The sequence below is a fragment of the Loxodonta africana genome, chromosome 10, assembly GCF_030014295.1.
Source record: "Loxodonta africana isolate mLoxAfr1 chromosome 10, mLoxAfr1.hap2, whole genome shotgun sequence".
NCBI lineage: Eukaryota > Metazoa > Chordata > Mammalia > Proboscidea > Elephantidae > Loxodonta > Loxodonta africana.
The window spans coordinates 75020113-75039011 of NC_087351.1; the positions used below are offsets into that span (position 1 = coordinate 75020113).

General features: G+C 38.9%; 1 protein-coding gene across 1 annotated transcript in view; it reads right to left on the reverse strand.

Moving 5' to 3' along the window:
* Positions 1-18601, reverse strand: part of KCNH5 (potassium voltage-gated channel subfamily H member 5) — a 336327-nt gene extending 317726 nt beyond the window's left edge. The window contains exon 1 of the mRNA XM_003408696.4: positions 18318-18601. Within this exon, the coding sequence (XP_003408744.1) occupies positions 18318-18390 (73 nt within the window). The 5' untranslated portion in view covers positions 18391-18601. The remainder of the gene's footprint in view (positions 1-18317) is intronic.
* Between the last annotated feature and the right edge of the window lie 298 nt (positions 18602-18899).

The following is an 18899-nucleotide window of genomic DNA, read 5'->3' on the forward strand; positions in this document are numbered from 1 at the left end:
GCATGGAAAAATAGATTCTTTTATGCCTAAAAGTTAATATAAAAAATTATATTTTGGGGTATCAGACTTGACTGAAAATCCAATTGATTTAAGCAACACTTTACCATATTTGTAGATCACATGATAAATATATTAAATAGTAAAATAAAGAGCAAAACAATAAAAAATGAGTTTTTTTAAGGAATATTATATTTTAAAACATTCAAAAATCTATCTTAAAAATAACTCCTTGAATTCACATTAAGGGTAATGTACTAAAACGAGAAATGAATTTATGGATAAAAAAACTTAAGCCCTGAGTCACTGCCGGTCTTCATTGAGTAACTATTCTATTCAACATGTACTAGGTAGCTACAATGTAAAAAAAGCACTGCTCTGGGTCAAAGGGATAGAATATAGATTAACAAAACACAACTTTGCTCTCAAAAAGTTATATCTTTTCATAAGGGAAAGATTAGTCCAAAGATCTGATGGACCACATCTACCATGGCCTCCACCAGACTGAGTCCAGTACAGGAGATGGTGCCCGGCTACCACCACTGACTGCTCTGACAGGGATCACAATACAGGGTCCTGGACAGGGCTGGAGAAAAATGTAGAATAAAATTCTTACTCAAAAAGAAAGATCAGAGTTGCTGGTGTGACAGAGACTGGAAAAATCCTGAGAGTATAGCCCCCGGACTCCCTTTCAGCTCAGTAATGAGGTCACTCCTGAGGTTCACCCTTCAGCCAAAGATTGAACAGGCCCACAGAACAAAACAAGACTAAAGGGGCATACCAGCCCTGGGGCAGGGACTGGAAGGCAGGAGGGAACAGGAAAGCTGGTAATAGGGAACCCAGGGTTGAGAAGGGAGAGTATTGACATGTTGTGGCATTGTTACGATGTCATGCAACGGTGCGTATACTAACTGATAAGAAAATAGTTTGTTCTGTAAACATCTGAAGTCCAATAAAAAAAAAAAAAACTTACATCTTTTGAGAAAAAAAAATTCTAACAACCATTACAAGGCACAATAAAACAAATGCTAATTTGAAGTTCAAGAAACACTAGGAGAGTGTGCTGGTACTTATAATAATGGAATAGCGTGCATCAGATGAATCCTCCTGTTACCACAATATAAATGCTGGACAAAATCTGAAAAATAATGTGTTTTAAGGCACCAGAAATCAGCCAGAAAGTAGACAGTTAAGAACTCTTGAAAAGAGGGAAACATATTAGGTGGGATACTCACATAACTATCCATTCTCCTGAGAGCACTTTCTAGTTTTCAGAGTGCATGGGCTGATAGAGCTCAATCAGTTTTACAGGGCTGGGACTCAACATCCTTCGGTAGTTACCATGGCACTCAGATTCCCCATACCCATTCCACAACCTCAAAGTCTGGCCCTGCCCATCTGTCCAACCTCATCTCTCACCACTCTGCCCTTTTCTCTGAGCACTAGAGCCACACTGACTTTTCTTATGTTCTCACCATAGAGCCTTTGCACTTGCCATTCTTTCTACCTGGACACCATTCTTCCCCTCCTCACCTGGTTGACACCTACCCTTATTTTAGATCTTAACTCAATTTTCATAATCTAAGAGATGCTTTCCCTCACGCCATGATTAGGTCACATCCCCAAGTCCAACCAAACCAAAACTCATTGCCACCAAGTTGATCTCGACTCATAAGTGACCCTATAGGACAGAGCAGAACTTCCCCATAGGGTTTCCAAGATCTTATAAAATTGCAGCTCTGATAAGATCTCTATAAGGTATATCATGCCACTACAGTGGTTAAGAGCTCAGCCGCTCAACAGCGGTGCTTGCATTTGATCCCCAGATGCCTAGCACAGTGCCTGGTATACAGTACTTACTTGTTGGTTGACCATATGAATAAATTAATGAATTAATATATTCTTGAAGGGACATCTCTTTATATAATTGGTATCACAAAATTCAGCATGTTATGCCTCTCTAAAGGAAACCCCAGCGGTGTAGTGGTTAAGTGCTACCGCTGCTAACTAGGAGGTTGGCAGTTCAAATTCACCAGGTTCTCCTTGGAAACTCTATAGGGCAATTTCACTGTGTCCTATAGGGTCGCTATGAGTTGGAATAGACTCTATGGCAGTGGGTTTGGGTTTTTTGGGCCTCTCTCAATACTTCATCTATTTTTATCTTCTCAAATGGATAATACATTCCTAAGGATCATAAATTATATGTCTATTCTATATATAAGAGTTACAAAATAATGCTTATTGATTGAAGGAATTGTCAGTATTCCAGGAAAGAATCCTACAGGCTTAAAAAAAAAAAAGAAGACCATAAATATTACAATGCCTGCTGAGAGAGGAACTATTCAGCAAACCAGTGTTTTTCACTTTTTTTTTCTTGAAACCCGTATTTGTCAATAGTATATATACAAGTGCATGCATGTGCACACACATTCTACTGGAAAACGTTCACAGAACAACACTACGTGAGATGTACTCTACTGTTTTCTACCATATTGCGGCATTTAGTGCACTGGTCAAGACTCATTAAGACTAACAGCGCACTAAAGCGTTTCATCTCATGGGTTTTGAAAGCACTCTGTAAGCTACCACCAAAGGCCTTGCAATCTTTCTTCCCTCATAAACAGACTTGTTTTCAAGACATGTGTTGGAATCTGAATCAGGAGCTCTAACTGTTCCCAGTTAATCTGCCATTAAAAATATTACCCTACCTCACCATACCATTTTCAATAGCTCTACAATGGGAAAATTAAGACTAAAGTGAAGTATGGTACAGCTATCGCTATTCATTTGTTGTTGATATATTGTTTCACCTGAACTTCAGGAACTTTATGTAATAACACAATTAATAAAAAAAAGCAATCATTAACAGAGCTCCTACTCTGTGCTAAGCATTAGGCTAGACGTTATACATATTATTTCTAACTCAGAAAATAACCTTGTAAAGTATTTACTGATCACCGTTTTACTGATGACTCATCAGGGAATGGACTCATCCAGCCCAGATTCCCCAGGGGGTCAGAAGCAGCAATTAGAACACAGGTTCCCTAAATTCTAATTCTTGGCTGACATACTGCAAACTCAAACTCCTTCTAGGGAAAGAGTTGTCTCTTTCTTACTTTAGATGGAGAAGTAGGTAGTCTTGAAATGCAGTCCTAAAGCTCACTGACCAAAAAGCCTGTTGCAGTCAAGTTAATTCCAATTTACAGGTACCCTAGACAGTAGAGTAGAACTGCCCCATAGGGTTTTCTTGGCTATTATCTTACAGGAGCAGATTGCCAGGTTTTTCTCCCATGGAGCTGCTGGGTGGATTTGAACCACCATCCTTGTAGTTTGTAGCCAAGTGCTTAACCATTGCACCACCATGGCTCCTTCACTTTGAATAGTATCTGAAAACTTATGAATTTAAAAATCACAGAGCAAATATTATTTTTAACCATGCCTTCTGGGTGACTGATATCTCTATATTTCAATTCCATAGAACAGTATCAGCAGAACACTCCCTGTAGCATATATGTTGTTTTTGTGTTGTTAGGTGCCATCAAGTCAGTTCTGACTTAGAGCGACCCTACATGCAACACAACACTGCCTGGTCTTGTACCATCCTCACAATCACTGCTATGTTTGATCCCATTGTCGCAGCCACTGAGTCAATCCATCTCGTTGAGGGTCTTCCTCTTTTTCACTGACCCTCTACCTTACCAAGCATAGTGTCCTTCTCCAGCGACTGGTCCCTCCTGACAACATGTCCAAAGTACATGAGACAAAGGCTTGCCATCCTTGCTTCTAAGGAGCATTCTGGCTGTACTTCTTCTAAGACAGACTTGTTCATTCTTCTGGCAGTCCATGGTATATTCAATATTCTTCACCAACACCATAACTCAGAGGCATCAATTCTTCATTTGTCTTCCTTACTCATTGTCCAGCATAAATTTGAAGCAATTGAAAATACCATGACTTGGGTTAGGCACACCTTAGTCCTCAAGGTGACACCTTCAGCATGTATAGCGTATTTTATTGGGGTTAAATAAAATTGTGGCACCAATGGTCAAACAAAAGCATAAATAAGTTGTAGGTCATGCCAAGTCCATAATGTTGCTTTCTGGTAGGCACAGTGTCCATTTCTTCTATATCAATAACAGAATGTAAGATTGGTCTCTTTTATGTCCTTACAAAATACATCTTTATCCTAAAACTATATAGCAAGAAAGCATATGTATCAATGTGCATAGACACATACACTTTGTACCTTCCACAATGAGACTAATTATTATATGGTAATATTGGAAACATTAAACAGACCATTACTGTGGGAGTTTGAAATATATACAAAAATTATCTGTTAATTTATTCAAACTTGTTCAGCTGTCATCAAAAATAAAAAATATGCCTCCACTTTTCATCTCTTTAAAGATCAAAGGTAAATTTTTAAATTTCTGTGTTTCTTTGATGGCATTAACTTCATCACTTTTCCATCTAGCCAAAGTGATTTGGAATGCATGAGGTACCCTTATACTTCTAAAATTCTAATGGTAGAAACAATAGCAATTTTGTTACAGAAGATATTTTGACACAGACACACAAAGAATATTCAGTAATTCAAAGTTTCTACTTTTAATAGTTGGTGTTTTTGTTCATGAGAAGATGGATTTCTAAAAAACATACTGGTCAGAACCATTTGAAGTAAAATATAACTGCAATAATGGCCTATGTAGTTAATAGCGTTTATAACACAACAGAAAACCTTCACCCTGATATATATAGATAATGATGAAATTTTACTAAATTTTATTACAATGAACTTTCTTAAAATACGTAGTCATAAGACATACACTAGTTTTATCATCTTGGGGAATAAAGCCAAATTAGTCAAGATATGTTTATCAGGGGAAAAAAAAGTATTACATATTTAATGTTTAAGCATCATTTTTAAATTCTGCAAATAAACTAGCCTTGTTTTTGCAGATAAGCTGCATCTTTTCTGAAGGGATTATCAGTTTTCTTTGAAGTTAACCTTTTAAAGCAATCAAACTAATGGCAAGATAATGAATGAAAAATTTCAATTAAAAGGCTAGTCTAACCTGCACACAGGGTAAAAAGCCAGAAAGGAAACTCTTTTGAACGCATTTACCATCCAATTAATTTTATAAAGCTCTGTCCCATTTTTTTTTTTTTTTATTTCTACTATCCATGGAACAGGACCTAATTGTTCACAAGAAAGATATAGATCTAATATTTAATTCTTTTCTCTGCCTTGGCCAGAATTTACTAAGCAACTTACAAAAAGAGGCTTTCATTTCTACATTCTTCCCCAGCTTCTCTGCCAGGTACTGAGGTAAAGAGAACTGATGATTCTTTTGCCCTAGGTAGTAGGTTTTTTATGTTACGGGATCTGTTTTTGTTTGTGTGGTCTTAAGCCCTTGATAGAAAGTGAATCCAAATGATTTTATGCTCAGATCCACCAGCTGATGGGTTAGGAAAGTATCGACTACTTACAGCTTTGTTCTCTCCGGGCTATAATAAAATAGTCTTTCCTTTGTTGTGTTATCTAGAGAAAATATGAAAAGGTGAATATTTATTAAGCCATTACTATGATGAGGCGCAGAGCCCAGGCAGTGTAGTGGTTAAGAGCTTGGCTGCTAATCAAAAGATCAGCAGTTCAAATTCACCAGCTGGTCCTTGGAAATCCTATGGGGCAGTTCTACTCCATCCTATAGGGTTGCTATGAGTCAGAATTGACTCAACAGCAATGGGTTTGGCATGATGAGGCACTGTGTGAGATAGACTATATTTGGGGCTTCCCACAATTTTTCCAGCACCTCTGCAAGGTAGGTGCTATTATCATAGTGATCCTCAGTGTTTCATCGCTGATTGGGTGTAGAGCACAGACACAGGAGTCTGTGTCATCAAGCCCACGATGCTTTTGCTCTTTTTTGATAATACTATTCTCTGAGCCTTGGAAATGCCCCCACAGCATTCCAGAAAGATTACCAGCTACCTCGTAAATCACTATGGCTACTCTAGTAGAGATTCTCTAGGAATGAATAAGGGATACACATCACACGTTCCATTCTTCACTCAGAGATTTTTTTTTTTTTTCTGAGCTACTCTTCTGAAATCTTTTATTTCAAACTCTAGTTCTTTCCTTGGGTTCATTATATTTATACACATTAACTGCATACAAAGTTAGTTACAGAAATCTTCCCTGAGCTGAGTAAGCACAGTGAATAGAAATGAATTTACTCCCTCTGCACACAGCACTTACAGGAGGTACAAAAGAAGTAGATGACAAAACGCTTACCCCCAAGGATTGACAATCTAGTCAAGAAGTAAGGCTGTAATTTTACTGAGTAGCAAGTCAAAGATGACCCTAATATTTCTAGACTAGAATACTAATGACACCTGTGACAAAAATGGGGAAATACCAAAGAAAGGAAGTCAATTTGAGGACAAAAGCAATGATAAGTTCAAATTCTGGCCACATGGAGTTTTAGATGACGTATGACAACTGCAAGCAAGAAATTCTATAGACCACTGGAAACACAGGACTGGAGCCCAGAGAATACAATCAAAATTATGATACAAGAAGACAAGCTTGCTCTGAAAGGGAAGGTGATGGTGTAAGACAAAGAGCTAAGGCGAGAACCTAGGGGACTATGCATTCTTCAGGAGGGAAACAGGGTAAGAGGAAAAAAGAGAGAGAAAATAGAAAGAGAATCTAGTAAAAGGCACAGGGATAAGTGCAAAGTCCTGAAGCCAAAAGATAAACATGTGTCTGGAGAAGGTAGGGAGAGCATAGTCTCAAATCATGCAAAGCCAAAAAATATATAGACAAAGAAAAGACCTTTGTATTTACAGGAATGCTCACTTGTAATCTTCTAGGAAGCTTCAATATTATGGTGTGTACAGAACTCGATGAAAGGAGATACAGAAAGAAATGGTGACTGAGAATAAAGACTTGAACTACAAAATGTGCGTTCAAAGATTTAAACAACTAAATGATAATAATAACTAACAGCCAAGATGTGAGGCTTATCATATGCAAGGCATTGTTCTCAGCACTTTACAAAAATTACCTCATTTACTCCTCACTACAACTCCATAGGAAACTATAGTGGTATAGTGGTTAAGAGCTATGGCTGCAAACCAAAGGGTCAGCCGTTTGAATCCACCAGGCACTCCTTGAAAACCCTATGGGGCAGTTCTACTCTGTCCTATAGGGTCACTGTGAGTCAGAATTGACTTGACAGCAATGGGTTTGGGTTTTTTGTTTTTTAAAATAGGGCAGAGTAGGACTGCCCCATAGAGTTTCCGAGGAGCACCTAGTGGATTCAAACTGCTGGCTGGCCTTTTGGTTAGCAGCCGTAGCACTTAACCACTATGCCACCAGAGTTTCCATGATTACTTGCCTTTTACAGATGAGGAAATTTACAGGTAAGTTAAGTAAGTCACAGAGCTAGTATGCATCAGAGACAAGACTCAAATGCAGAACTCAAGAACCTGTAGCTCCTAACCAATATACACATTACCTATCACAGAAACAAAGGAGAAATTATTCTTGTCATTTTGTCCATTTTACATCTGCAATGCTAGAAGACTGCCTAACACATAGTAGGTGCTCAATAAATTTTTATTGCATTAATGAAAAATTTACGAGAAAGGGCATGAAGATCAAACAAAATGAGGGGAGCTGCTTTCAGGGGACTTTATTCTAGGGCTAGGGGTCCATGAGTGGAGCAAATAGTTAAGCACTTAGCTACTAGAAGAAAGGCTGGCAGTTTGAACCTACTCAGAGATACCTCAGCAGACAGGCCTGGCAATCTTCTTCTCAAATATCACAGCCTTGAAAACCATAGGGATCACAGTTCTATTCTGACACACGTGGGGTCACCATGAGTCAGAATGGACTCAACGGCAACTAACAACAACGACATTCTTGGACTATTTAACTCCCGCTCTAGAATTCCTCTATTCTCTCAATGCTGTAAATATATGAAAATAAACTCATTGTGCTTTAACTTTCTCCAAATGAAACTGATGCTGCAGAAAAGTCTTACCAAAAAGGTCAGAACAAAGGTGAATGTTTCCCCTCGATCCAAGCGAGTTGTTCAATTTTCAGTTACATTGGGCAATCTGAGGCCGGACCAGCAGTTTCTAAAAAACCGAAATCCATTTGCCCTTTTCTGCTGGGTACTGCCCAGGACTGTAAGCTGCTCCCCAAGGCAAAGCTCACCCAGAAGATCCTCAGGCCGTAAGAATCCATTCCCAAGGAGAAATCTCACCATTAATATCCCCTAACTGCAAAGTTTTTTCTTTATCATTTAATTAGAATCTACAACTTTTTAAACAGTTCTTTCTTCTATAAAATAGTTCATCATTTAAGCCCTGGGAAATTAGAACAGAAAAGAAAGAAAATATTTCAGCTGCACCTCAAATTGGAATTGGAGATGAACACTGGGGTCACTTACATGTTCACCTAAAAGACACACTCACCCTCATGAGCCCCATCTGACTTGCTCTACACAATATGATTTCTTTTTCAGATATTTCCATTGATTAACTAAATATTGTAAGATATGCAATTACTTATACAGGTGTACTTAATAGATTTAATCAACACTGTCTTGGAAAAAATCAATTATGGGCTTGGATAATTTAGAGACAAAATCAAAAAGCATTGATTCAACTAATACTTAGTCCTATATGGTCTGCATAGTGAAGGATATAAAAGGATGTTTAAGACATGGGCCATATCCTCAAGGGGCTTAATTCATACACCAGTATATTCACTACTTCCTAGTTACATGTCATTACTCCTAGAAACTGCTATGATTATGTACCTAAGCTCAGATCTCAAATCGCATATATCTCAAAGTCAGTAGGACTTTGTACTTATATTTATCTGACGGGATCAGACCACAAGAGGGAATGAATCCCTTTTCAATAAAATTCAAATAACTCTTCAACCACTCTTCCTATGTAAGGGATTTTGCTCTATATTTAATTAATGCTATCTTTTCCATGTGAAAATCTAATACAGCACAAAGTATGTCTCCTTATTTGGTAATATGATCCACATATAACCAAATACTAAAATCATGTGTAAAATACACTTTGATTTAAAAAAAAAAAATTTTAATTTAAAATACACATTGATTTATGTGACAATAATTATCACTGCCCTCATTTGGTCCAATATCTTTCAAGATTCAGCCTTTCCAGTATTAACTTCTACATTACATAAAATGGCAATACTTAAATGATCATTTTTAGTTATTCTTAGGTGATAAAACACCAGGCAATATATTTTTAAGCTAAAATATTTACCGGAAAATGCTAAGGATTTTTTTTTTTTTTTTAATTCTGCTCTGCTATTGGTAAAGCAAATGTTTTATAAATGCCCATTTCTTAGAACACATCAAGACTATTTTCTTTGACCCCAATTTTCACAATAATCATTGTCACTAGTTTTGAATTGTGACTGTTATTGATGCTTATTTGATTTCACGACACATCTCTTTTATTTATAAGAGTGCTTGTTATGGATTGAATTTTATTCCCAAAAAGTAAGTGTTGTAAATCCTAACCTCTATAACTGTGGTTTTAATCTCATTTAGGAGTGGGTTGTCTTTGTTATGTTAATGAGGCAGGATTAGTGTAGGGTATGTCTTGAGTCAATCTCTTTTGAGATATAAAAGAGATTAAACAAGCAAGTTAGGAAGCAGAGAAAGGGGAAGAGAAATGCTGAGCCACATGAAGATCACCCAGGAGCAGAAGCTCAAAAGAGACAAGGAACTTCCTCCAGAGCCAACAGAGACAGAAAGCATTCCCCTAGAGCCAGCACCCTGAATTTGAACTTTTAGCCTCCTAACTGTAAGAAAATGCTGTTTGTAAAAGCCGCCCACTTCTGGTATTTCTGTTATAGCAGCACTAGATAACTAAGACAATTTGGTATCAAGACATGGGAGTGCTGCTGTAACGGATACCTAAATTGTGGAAGTGGTTTTGAAATTGGATAATGGATAGAGGCTGGAAGAGTTTTAAGGTGCATAATAGACAGACTAGACTGTCTTGAAGAGACTATTGGTAGAATTATGGATGTCAAAGGCAATTCTGATGAGGGCTCAGAAGAAAGTGAGGAGAGCCACAGAGACAGTCTCTAGTATTAGAGAATACATATGGTGCAAGCACCAGAATATTGCTAGAAATGTGGACATTAAATGTGCTGCCGGTGAGACTTTAAAAGAAAATGATGAACATGTTATTGGACAATGGAGGGTGATGCTTTTTATGCAGGGGCAAAGAACTTGTCTGAATTATGTTCAAATGTTTGGTGGAAGGTAGAACTTGTAAGTGATTAACTTGGATATCTGGCTGAGGAGATTTCTAAGTAAGATCTTAAAGGGTCCACGTGGTTTCTCCTTGCTGCTCGTAGTAAAATGCAAGAGGAAAGAGATGGACTTAAAAATGAACTGTGCAAAATGAAAACAAAGATTTGGAAAACTCTGTTGTACAAACTAAGGACACACGTCATAGAATGTTCACCAAAACATGGCTACACAATCATTTGTTAAAGAGATGAAGCCTGCGACTGATGGATCTAACCAACTACTGCAGCAGAAAACCCATCAGCTTAGACTGAAGGGGAAAGAGAAAGAATGAAAGGAAAGAACGCTTTCTGCTTCTTGGAATTCTACAGGCAGGAAATAAGGCCAAAGAAGCTACAGGTTGTCCTCCATGTAGCCTCCAGTAAAATAAAAGGACCATCCCTGAAGCAGCTTAGAGATCAGCAGAACTGTTGAAAGAAGCACTGGAAGCACGGCCTTCTCAGTTTCAAAGGGTAGGGCCACAGCCTACTAGGTTTCAAAGAGTCAGATCCTTGCCAATTCAGTTCCAGAGTGTGGAGCTGCATTCAGGTGAGCCAGGGAATGGGGCCAGCCCCCAAAGCTGAGGGGGAAAGGCTGCCATGCCCAAGGGGCAGAAGAACGGGGCCAACCATGGCCGAAGAAGTGGGGTCGCCACTCAGATAGACTAGGAGAATGGGGCCACCCAAAGCCAAGGGAGCAAAATTGCTGTCCCAGAGGGCCTGGAAGGTGGAGCTGAAGCCCAGGATCAAGAGCCTCCACCCAGAATTTGCAGGGCAGGGCCATTGCCCAAATGGCCCCAAAGAACAGATGATTATTTTCAAGTCTTCAGAGCTAATGTAAATTGTTCTGCTGGGTTTTAGACTTGCTTGGTGCCTGTCATCGCTTCTTTCCCTCTAATTTCTCCCATTTGTAATGGAAATGTCTACCATGTGCATGTTCCACCATTGTACTTTGGAAACAGATAATTGTATTATAGATTTCACAGGTTCACAGATGAAGAGGAATTTTGCCCCAGGATGAAGTACACCTAAAGTCTCAACCATATTTGATGTGGATGCTTCACAAGATGAAATTTTAGACTTGGAGTTGATTTAAGACTTTTGGGGTGACATGATGGGGTGAATGTTTTGCATGTAGCAAGGATATGAATTTTGGAAGGCCAAAGAGTAGAATGTTATGGATTGAATTGTGTCCCCCAAAAATACGCATTGTAAATCCTAACCTCTATAAAAAAAATATACCTGTGGTTAAAATCCCATTTGGGAATGGGTTGTCCTTGTTATGTTAATGAGTCAGGATTAATGCAGAGTGTCTTTAGTCAATCTCTTTTGAGATATAAAGGAGATTAAACAAGCAAGCCAGGAAGGAGAGATAGGGAAAGAGAGATGCCAAGCCTCATGAAGACTGCCCAGGTGCAGAAGCTCAAAAGAGACAAGGACCTTCCTCCAGAGCCCATGAAGAGAGAAAGCCTTCCCCTAGAGTCAGCCAGCATCCTGAATTCTACCCTCCTAAAATGTGAAAAAAATAAATTTCTGTTTGTTAAAACCACCCCCTTATGGTATTTCTGTTATGGCAGCACTAGATAACTAAGATAGTGCTGTATGTAATATTTTAATTTTTCCCATTAAAACTAATTCTGTTTTGCACATTTCAAAGCATCTCTCAGTATATTGTCTCTAACCCTACCAAAAAGGGGGGAAAAAAAATCCCTAAAACCAATATTGAGATTTGCTGACGGAAAAAAAGCAATACCTCTTCATGTAATATATTCTTAGTCATACGCTTTTTGGAGGAAGTGCTCATCTACTAGCCAAAAGCCCTGGTGATCTGCTTCTGAAAGGTCACAACCTTGAAAACCCTACAGAATACTGTTCTATTCTGCACACATGGGGTCATCGTGAGTCAGAATTGACTCCACAGCACTAACAACAAGAAGTTGGGAGAACTTTGAAGATAATTTGTTTTAGCCTTGCATTTTATTTATAAAGAGATTTAGATAAATTCAAAACATGAGAATCACATAACCTCCTAAGAAAGTAACTATAAATCAGTGAACTATCTTTCAATGAATTTAAAAGTGCTGCCATGGACTGCGTCTACTTCACCAATTTAATCTAAATTGTATTGAGCCATCTGATAGAAGAAACCATTTGTTGAAATTGAAAATACGTGGTCATCTTTCTAATATGAAACACTATATGATGTTTTATGCAAAACTTTATATTTCACATACATTACATCACACTGGAATTGAGTATTACAATTATGATCTTGTTTATCTCAAAAAGTAAAGGTTTTATTAATCTAAAATAAATTTAAATATATTTCTTTACATCAACCATCTCTATTAACATCACATTCATTTGGTCATAAATTTTTAGTTGCCATAAGCTAAAATAAGATTTTAATAATTAAAAGTAAGACTTTTCTTCATTTCACTTTCCTGGATGTCTCACACTTTAGAAATTTTCTTTCAAGAGCAACAACTAACTCCATTGACTCTTATGTCCTCCGTCAAGTTTGGAGGAAAAAAAAAAGAAAAAGAGAAATTAACTACTTATTTCACCTGCGACAGAACCTATAGTGACCTCTTGTGGTAAATATTAACTACAAAGCTTTGGTGGACAATACAATCTTTTCCTAGGCTAGACTCTGGTGAATGGAAGCACTGTTCCTCCAAGCTAGCAAACAGCTGTTATTAACAATGAAAGTAAAAGATAAACATTGACTAAACCAAAGGATTTCTTTATGGAAATCTACTCAGTCAACTATCAATTAGAATAACCATAACTACTGCCTTCTATTTTTAAAAAATGGCATTCGTTTAGTAAAAAAACTATTTTTACTTTAGTAGGGCAGTTAAAAGATGGCTAGTTACATGGATTTCTTACACACCCTATTTCTGGAACCAACCAGAACATACACAAGGAGGACAATTTCTAGTGCAGCAGGAGCGTCCCGGAATCAGCAGTTCTGTAGTCAGCAGTCTACTGCCGTCCTTCTATAATGCTGCGCAGGCTTAAATGCAAGAGGCCATCCTATGGTTTATTTGTAAATATAAACCAGGGAGTGGTCAGTACAATTTCAACCTCCATGATATTTTAAAAGTAAAAGCAGTACATCACAAGACCTGAGTAAACCAATGCTTAAAAAATACTGTGTGGTTTTATCATGATATTTCCTCAAGAGTGACTCAGGTGCTGAAGAAACTCTTTCAAGAAAAAATAACACCTTTATACAGGGGAAAAAAATGTCTCCCACCATTTCGTTTAAATTTTATTAAATTGGATAATACTTTATTATTTCCTTTTTGTTTTGATTTTAAATCACTAGCTCTCTATTTCCTTTCCTATGGGTTCTCTTTTAAGATTTCAGCTTTATGCATACTAGTTATACCACAAGAAGCCCTGGTGACACAGTGGTTAAGCATCAGCTGCTAACCAAAAAGGCCGCGTTTCAAACCCACCAGCCACTCTGCAGAAGAAAGATGTGGCAGCCTGCTTCTGTAAAGATTACAGCCTTGGAAACCCTATGGGGCAGTTCTACTCTGTCCTACAGGGTCACTACGAGTCGGAATCACACAACAGCAATGGGTTTTTAATTATAGCACAAAAATAACTTTAGATTTTCCAATAATAAAAGCTGATTGGCAAAGAAAGCCCTTCTTCAACCTCAGTGTCGTATGCAAGATGGAAAATTGAATATATTGAGCTTCTCTTGAAAGTTAAGTGATTCCTAAAATACTACCTTCTCTGTATTTCTTCTTTCAGAGTCATTTTTTTCTTCAAAGAGAAAAACACTTCTAATTTTTTATAAACAACTGATAATAGAGTTTAAAATATTAAAGAACAATTATAATTTCTAATAAAAAAACACTTCATACATATATTTTTTCAAAGTGACACCTTAATTTGTTGTCACCCAAAGTAATCATCATTTCTGCTTACTCATTAAAGAATGGAAGACAAAATAATGAATAAAATGTGTCATCCAATTTTAACCTAAAATTCCACCTAAAAGTTCTAAAAGCTATTGCTTTCTTTCAGGGACCCACAAGTTTACTGCTGCTTACAGCCTAATTTATGCTGATGAACAGCATGCATAAATAAATGAAATTTAAATAAGGCAAGATACTCTGAGAATGTTCCAGACACAGACCCATTCAGCAAATACTTGGGGCAGGAGCCTTCTAGTTGACATCAATCAGATATAATGAACTCATCTTCCCAATTTCTCCTTTCCTAACAAACCAAGAATTTATCCAAACTTTCCTATTTTATTTATACTCTTGACCTTTACAACTTCTTGGAGTAACACTGTGCTCTCTAAATATATTGGAACCACATGTTAAGAATTATAATAATTCCTTTCTAGGTCGAAAAAATGATCTTGTATTTTATCTTAAAACTAAAGAGGAATTATCCACAACTATTTTTTTTTGGGTCGCTATGAGTCCGAATCGACTTGCCGGCAATAGGTTTTTTGGTTTTTTATTATCTTGGGATTTGGCTATGAAGTATGTGTGTCTCCATCCTACTCAATGGCCCTCATTTTTTTATTTTATAGACTTGAATCACCAGTAAGAACTCACAATGCTTTCCCATAACAGACTGAGTCAACTGAATAAGGAAAAATAAAAATCCAATCTCAAGAGGTGTGAAATAACAGCATGCAGACTATACTTCCCACTCTAGGGCACAGAATACACCAGCGTTGTTCGGCAAAATCGCAACTGGGGGAGTTTCAAACTTTATTATGAAAGCCTCAGGTTTAGAAACTATACTCAAACATGCCACACTTCTTGCCCTTTTGCTCTACATCATCGAGCGGCTCTTTGATGGATTTCGAATTGGCTGAGATTTCAGCTCATTAGTGACATGAGTGGACAAATAAATGCCTGATGTTTTCTCTTTATGTCCATCTCCCTTTTATGTGGAATATCTATTGTCTGAAGGGGGCTGGGGAAGGAGTGTATTTCTGTCTCTACCTCTCTTGCTCCTTGTGTGTGTATTGAGAGACAGAAAGAAAGAGAAAGAAACACAGAGAAAGGGAGAGAGAGCCATTGTATCTTCCTCTGTATCTGTCTTTGGTCTGGCTGGACACCTGTCTGTGTGTTTATCTGTGTGCTCCTGTGCTTCTCTTCATACATGTTTCAATATCTGTCTGTCTCTTAACTCACTATAAGATCCGATATTTTCGTAAGAAGAAAGTGATGTTGTGAACATTCGAAAGAGAAGCATTCCGTGGGGTAAAGCTAAATAGACAATTCCAGCCTCTGTTTCCTCAATTCTTAAATACGTTGTGAGCACCAGCTCCTCTTCTTTCTCTTACTACTAAAGCTCTGCCAACACTTCACTGTCAACGTTGTGAAGTTAGTGAATAGTGAAATCCCCACTGTGACAAAACGGGTCCATCTTTGAGAATCCTCAAGGGAATTTTCTCTCTTACCTTCAGTTAAGCCATTTCTCAGGATGAATTTTTCTGTTTCTATGCCAAATCATATAGAAACGGCAACAACCGTTGGGCACTTCCACATGAATGTATAGTCCAACTTAATATTGTAATTCACAATTTCCTAGGTTCTTCCTCTAAGAAGCCCGAAATGGTCCAGTGTTTATTGCATACACATGTGCAAATACTCAAGGCAAATAGGTAACATACTTCAAACAAATCTCGGCTGCTTGAGTAGTGGTTTTAAAAGTTAGCCACGGGCAGTTAGAGGTGGCATTTAATTATGCCAAAACAGATACATTTTCATTTGCAGTTAGTGTCATCCATGGAAAGAAACATTCAACCAATGAAGCAATTATGGGCATGAAGTGTAAAAATGATCAAATATGCATTAACTTAGATGCCAAATAGATCTTAAAGACAGTAGATGTTAAATAGAGGCAAGAGAAGGAAATATTTCTAAGCTATGTAAATTTTTTTCAAAGTATCGAAAATAAAATAATCTTTTTTTTCAAAAAGCTGGCCCATAGTTCCAGTCTGCACAAGAAGTTTCAACCAAACATGCTATATTAGTAAACTCCAGTCCAAGGATCCTCGTTTTCTTCCTCTTCACCAAGCAGAGCAATAAGAGCCCGCGGGTTTTATTTTTTAAGGCCCTCTCTGAAAAGTCTTCTCACAAACCAAATTGCATGGAGATGAAATAACCCAAGGGAATGAGAAAACTCAAATAAGATTCCTATGTCTTAAATAGCTGATTCCAATAAACCTTAAATTCTCCCAAATTACTGTTTTAACAGTAATTTCCCTTTGCATTTCAGGTCTATGTAGAATATGAATACAGGAAGTTACTGTATAAATATAGAAATTGCCTATATAAATTGTGAATTTATATCTTATATTATCTAAAGAAGAGAAAACACATATGATGTCACACTGGAGTGACTAAAAAAAATTGTAGAGATTGAAAGTATGAATATTAAGAAATATACTAGACCAGGTCTATTTGTTATCTTCTTCCACCCAAATATAACACTGGGCTGCTCTAGAGTTGTATGGTGTCACACATGGCCAAAGTGGAGGAAATAAAGTCAAGCTGCAAATTAAAGCCAAATACCAAGTAAGAGATTTAGGCAAAACACTTTGGGACACTTAGATAAATACACAGCCCCAAAGTCAGGGAAAATATTTGCAAGCCTGGTTTTGGAAGAGATCTTAATCTAAGCAGTTGTATAATCTAATAACTCAGAGAAATCATAGCGTATTTAATTATTTATCATTTGATTGTGCCTCTGTATCTCCCAGAGGCAGGGAGCTTCTCGAGGACAGCGGAAGTGTCTTAATCACTTTTTTATCTAAAGAGTCCCACAGTGTACCTGGTGTACATGCACCAAGTAAGCACTGGTTTCAATGAATGAATAAACAAACATTGAATGATGGAACTGTATACAGTATTCTCATTGCTTTGTCCCAGGCACTACTGTAATTAATATGCAGAAATGGTTGTCATAATTCTCCAAGCAAGAGATCTCAAAATAAAACAGCCAGCCTCTGAAGGAAAAACCTTGAAATTTTCAACATATCTTGCTTATGAAATGGAAACTTACATAAAAGAATTTAAAACAAATGGAAGGTGTAGATTTCCGAAAATTCAGAGTTTATAAGGTCTTAAAATGTGAAATAAATAACCATTCCCATCCAAAATATCTTGGAGGAAATAAATACATAACTGAATGCTATTTTAAAGACACTTTTCAGGCAGGAAAACCTTAACATCGGTGGCACAGGTAGAACGACATTCTTGGAATTCTTTCGGAATGGACTCGGAAATGGGTTGCTTTAATATCGCAGTAGCTACTGTTTCATGCCTACATTTCTCCTGTGTAAGTCAAATCAAATATATCGTGTAAACCAATATAGACTAACGCACACGAAAGAAAGAAACTTTAATTTGACCATTGTAGTTGCTGTTATCAAGCACCGACTCTCAAATTCAGCAACTCAGCTCCAACTACCCTCCCAGCACAAGGTTCCCTTCAGCAGTGCCCACTGGGGAGCAAAAGCCTTTTTGGAGACTGAAATTTTAAGTAGCCACTTTCCTAGCCGTTCCCAGCTTGAAGGCAACCCTTCCACTGAGTCTAACTGATCATTTGGTAGTCCCCGTTGCCCACTTGGGGCGAAAATGTGGGAGAATGATTCACAAGAAAGACAGGGCTCACCAAAGCTAAACTTCTGTACCTACACCCTACCCACCCCCTTGGCTTCCTTGCCTTGGAGCTTTAGACAGGTGGGAGGGGGGCGGGTACCTCTGGGGAGGAGATGCAACTAACTTTGCCGCACCACCACCTCTTTCCCAACCCGACACCCCAAATCAGGTCCGACTAGTAACTGATGCCACCAGGTAAGGCTGCCTGCGCCTTCCTCCCCCCTTGGGATGGGATGGAGAGGGTGGGGGGCACGCATGGGCGGGATGGAAGTGAGGGTGCTCCGAGCCGCAACTCTTCTTACCGCTGGAGCGCCTGACGATGTTCTCCAGAAATGTGTTCTGCGGTGCCACCAGCCCTCTCTTGCCCCCCGGCATCCTGGGTCTGGAGAGCGGCGGCCAGGTTCCGCGGCGGGGGAGGGGGGATGCACGAAGAGAAGGTGGAGGCAAAGGAGGAAGAGGTGGAGGAGAAGATCGAGCCGAAAGAAGAGGGGGTGCGGCGGCGGCGTCCCCTGACTGTGTCTCGAGCCCGACCCGGATGCGCAGCTCTGGGGAAGAGGACCAGGCAGTTCATGGTAGTAGCGCTCCCCCGGCCGCCGCTGCCCAGACTGTGGCGGTGCCGCACACGGAGCTCGGGAACTGCAGGCTCCTCGGGGCACAGTGCGCCTGCGCCGCCCCCGCTGTCGCTGTCCCGCCGGTGCTGCTGAGGCTGCTGCCGCGGCGGCGGTCGCCCGGGCGCGGGCTCAGCATTTCTCCCCCTGGCCCGCGCCCCGGGGCCGGGGGAGCGGGAAGAGCGGACTCAGGCCCGCCTTCTTCCAGCGCCCCTAGGTCCAGAGCAGACCACTTTACTGCGCCTTCCTCTCCCCCTGCCCCTACCCCACCCCGGT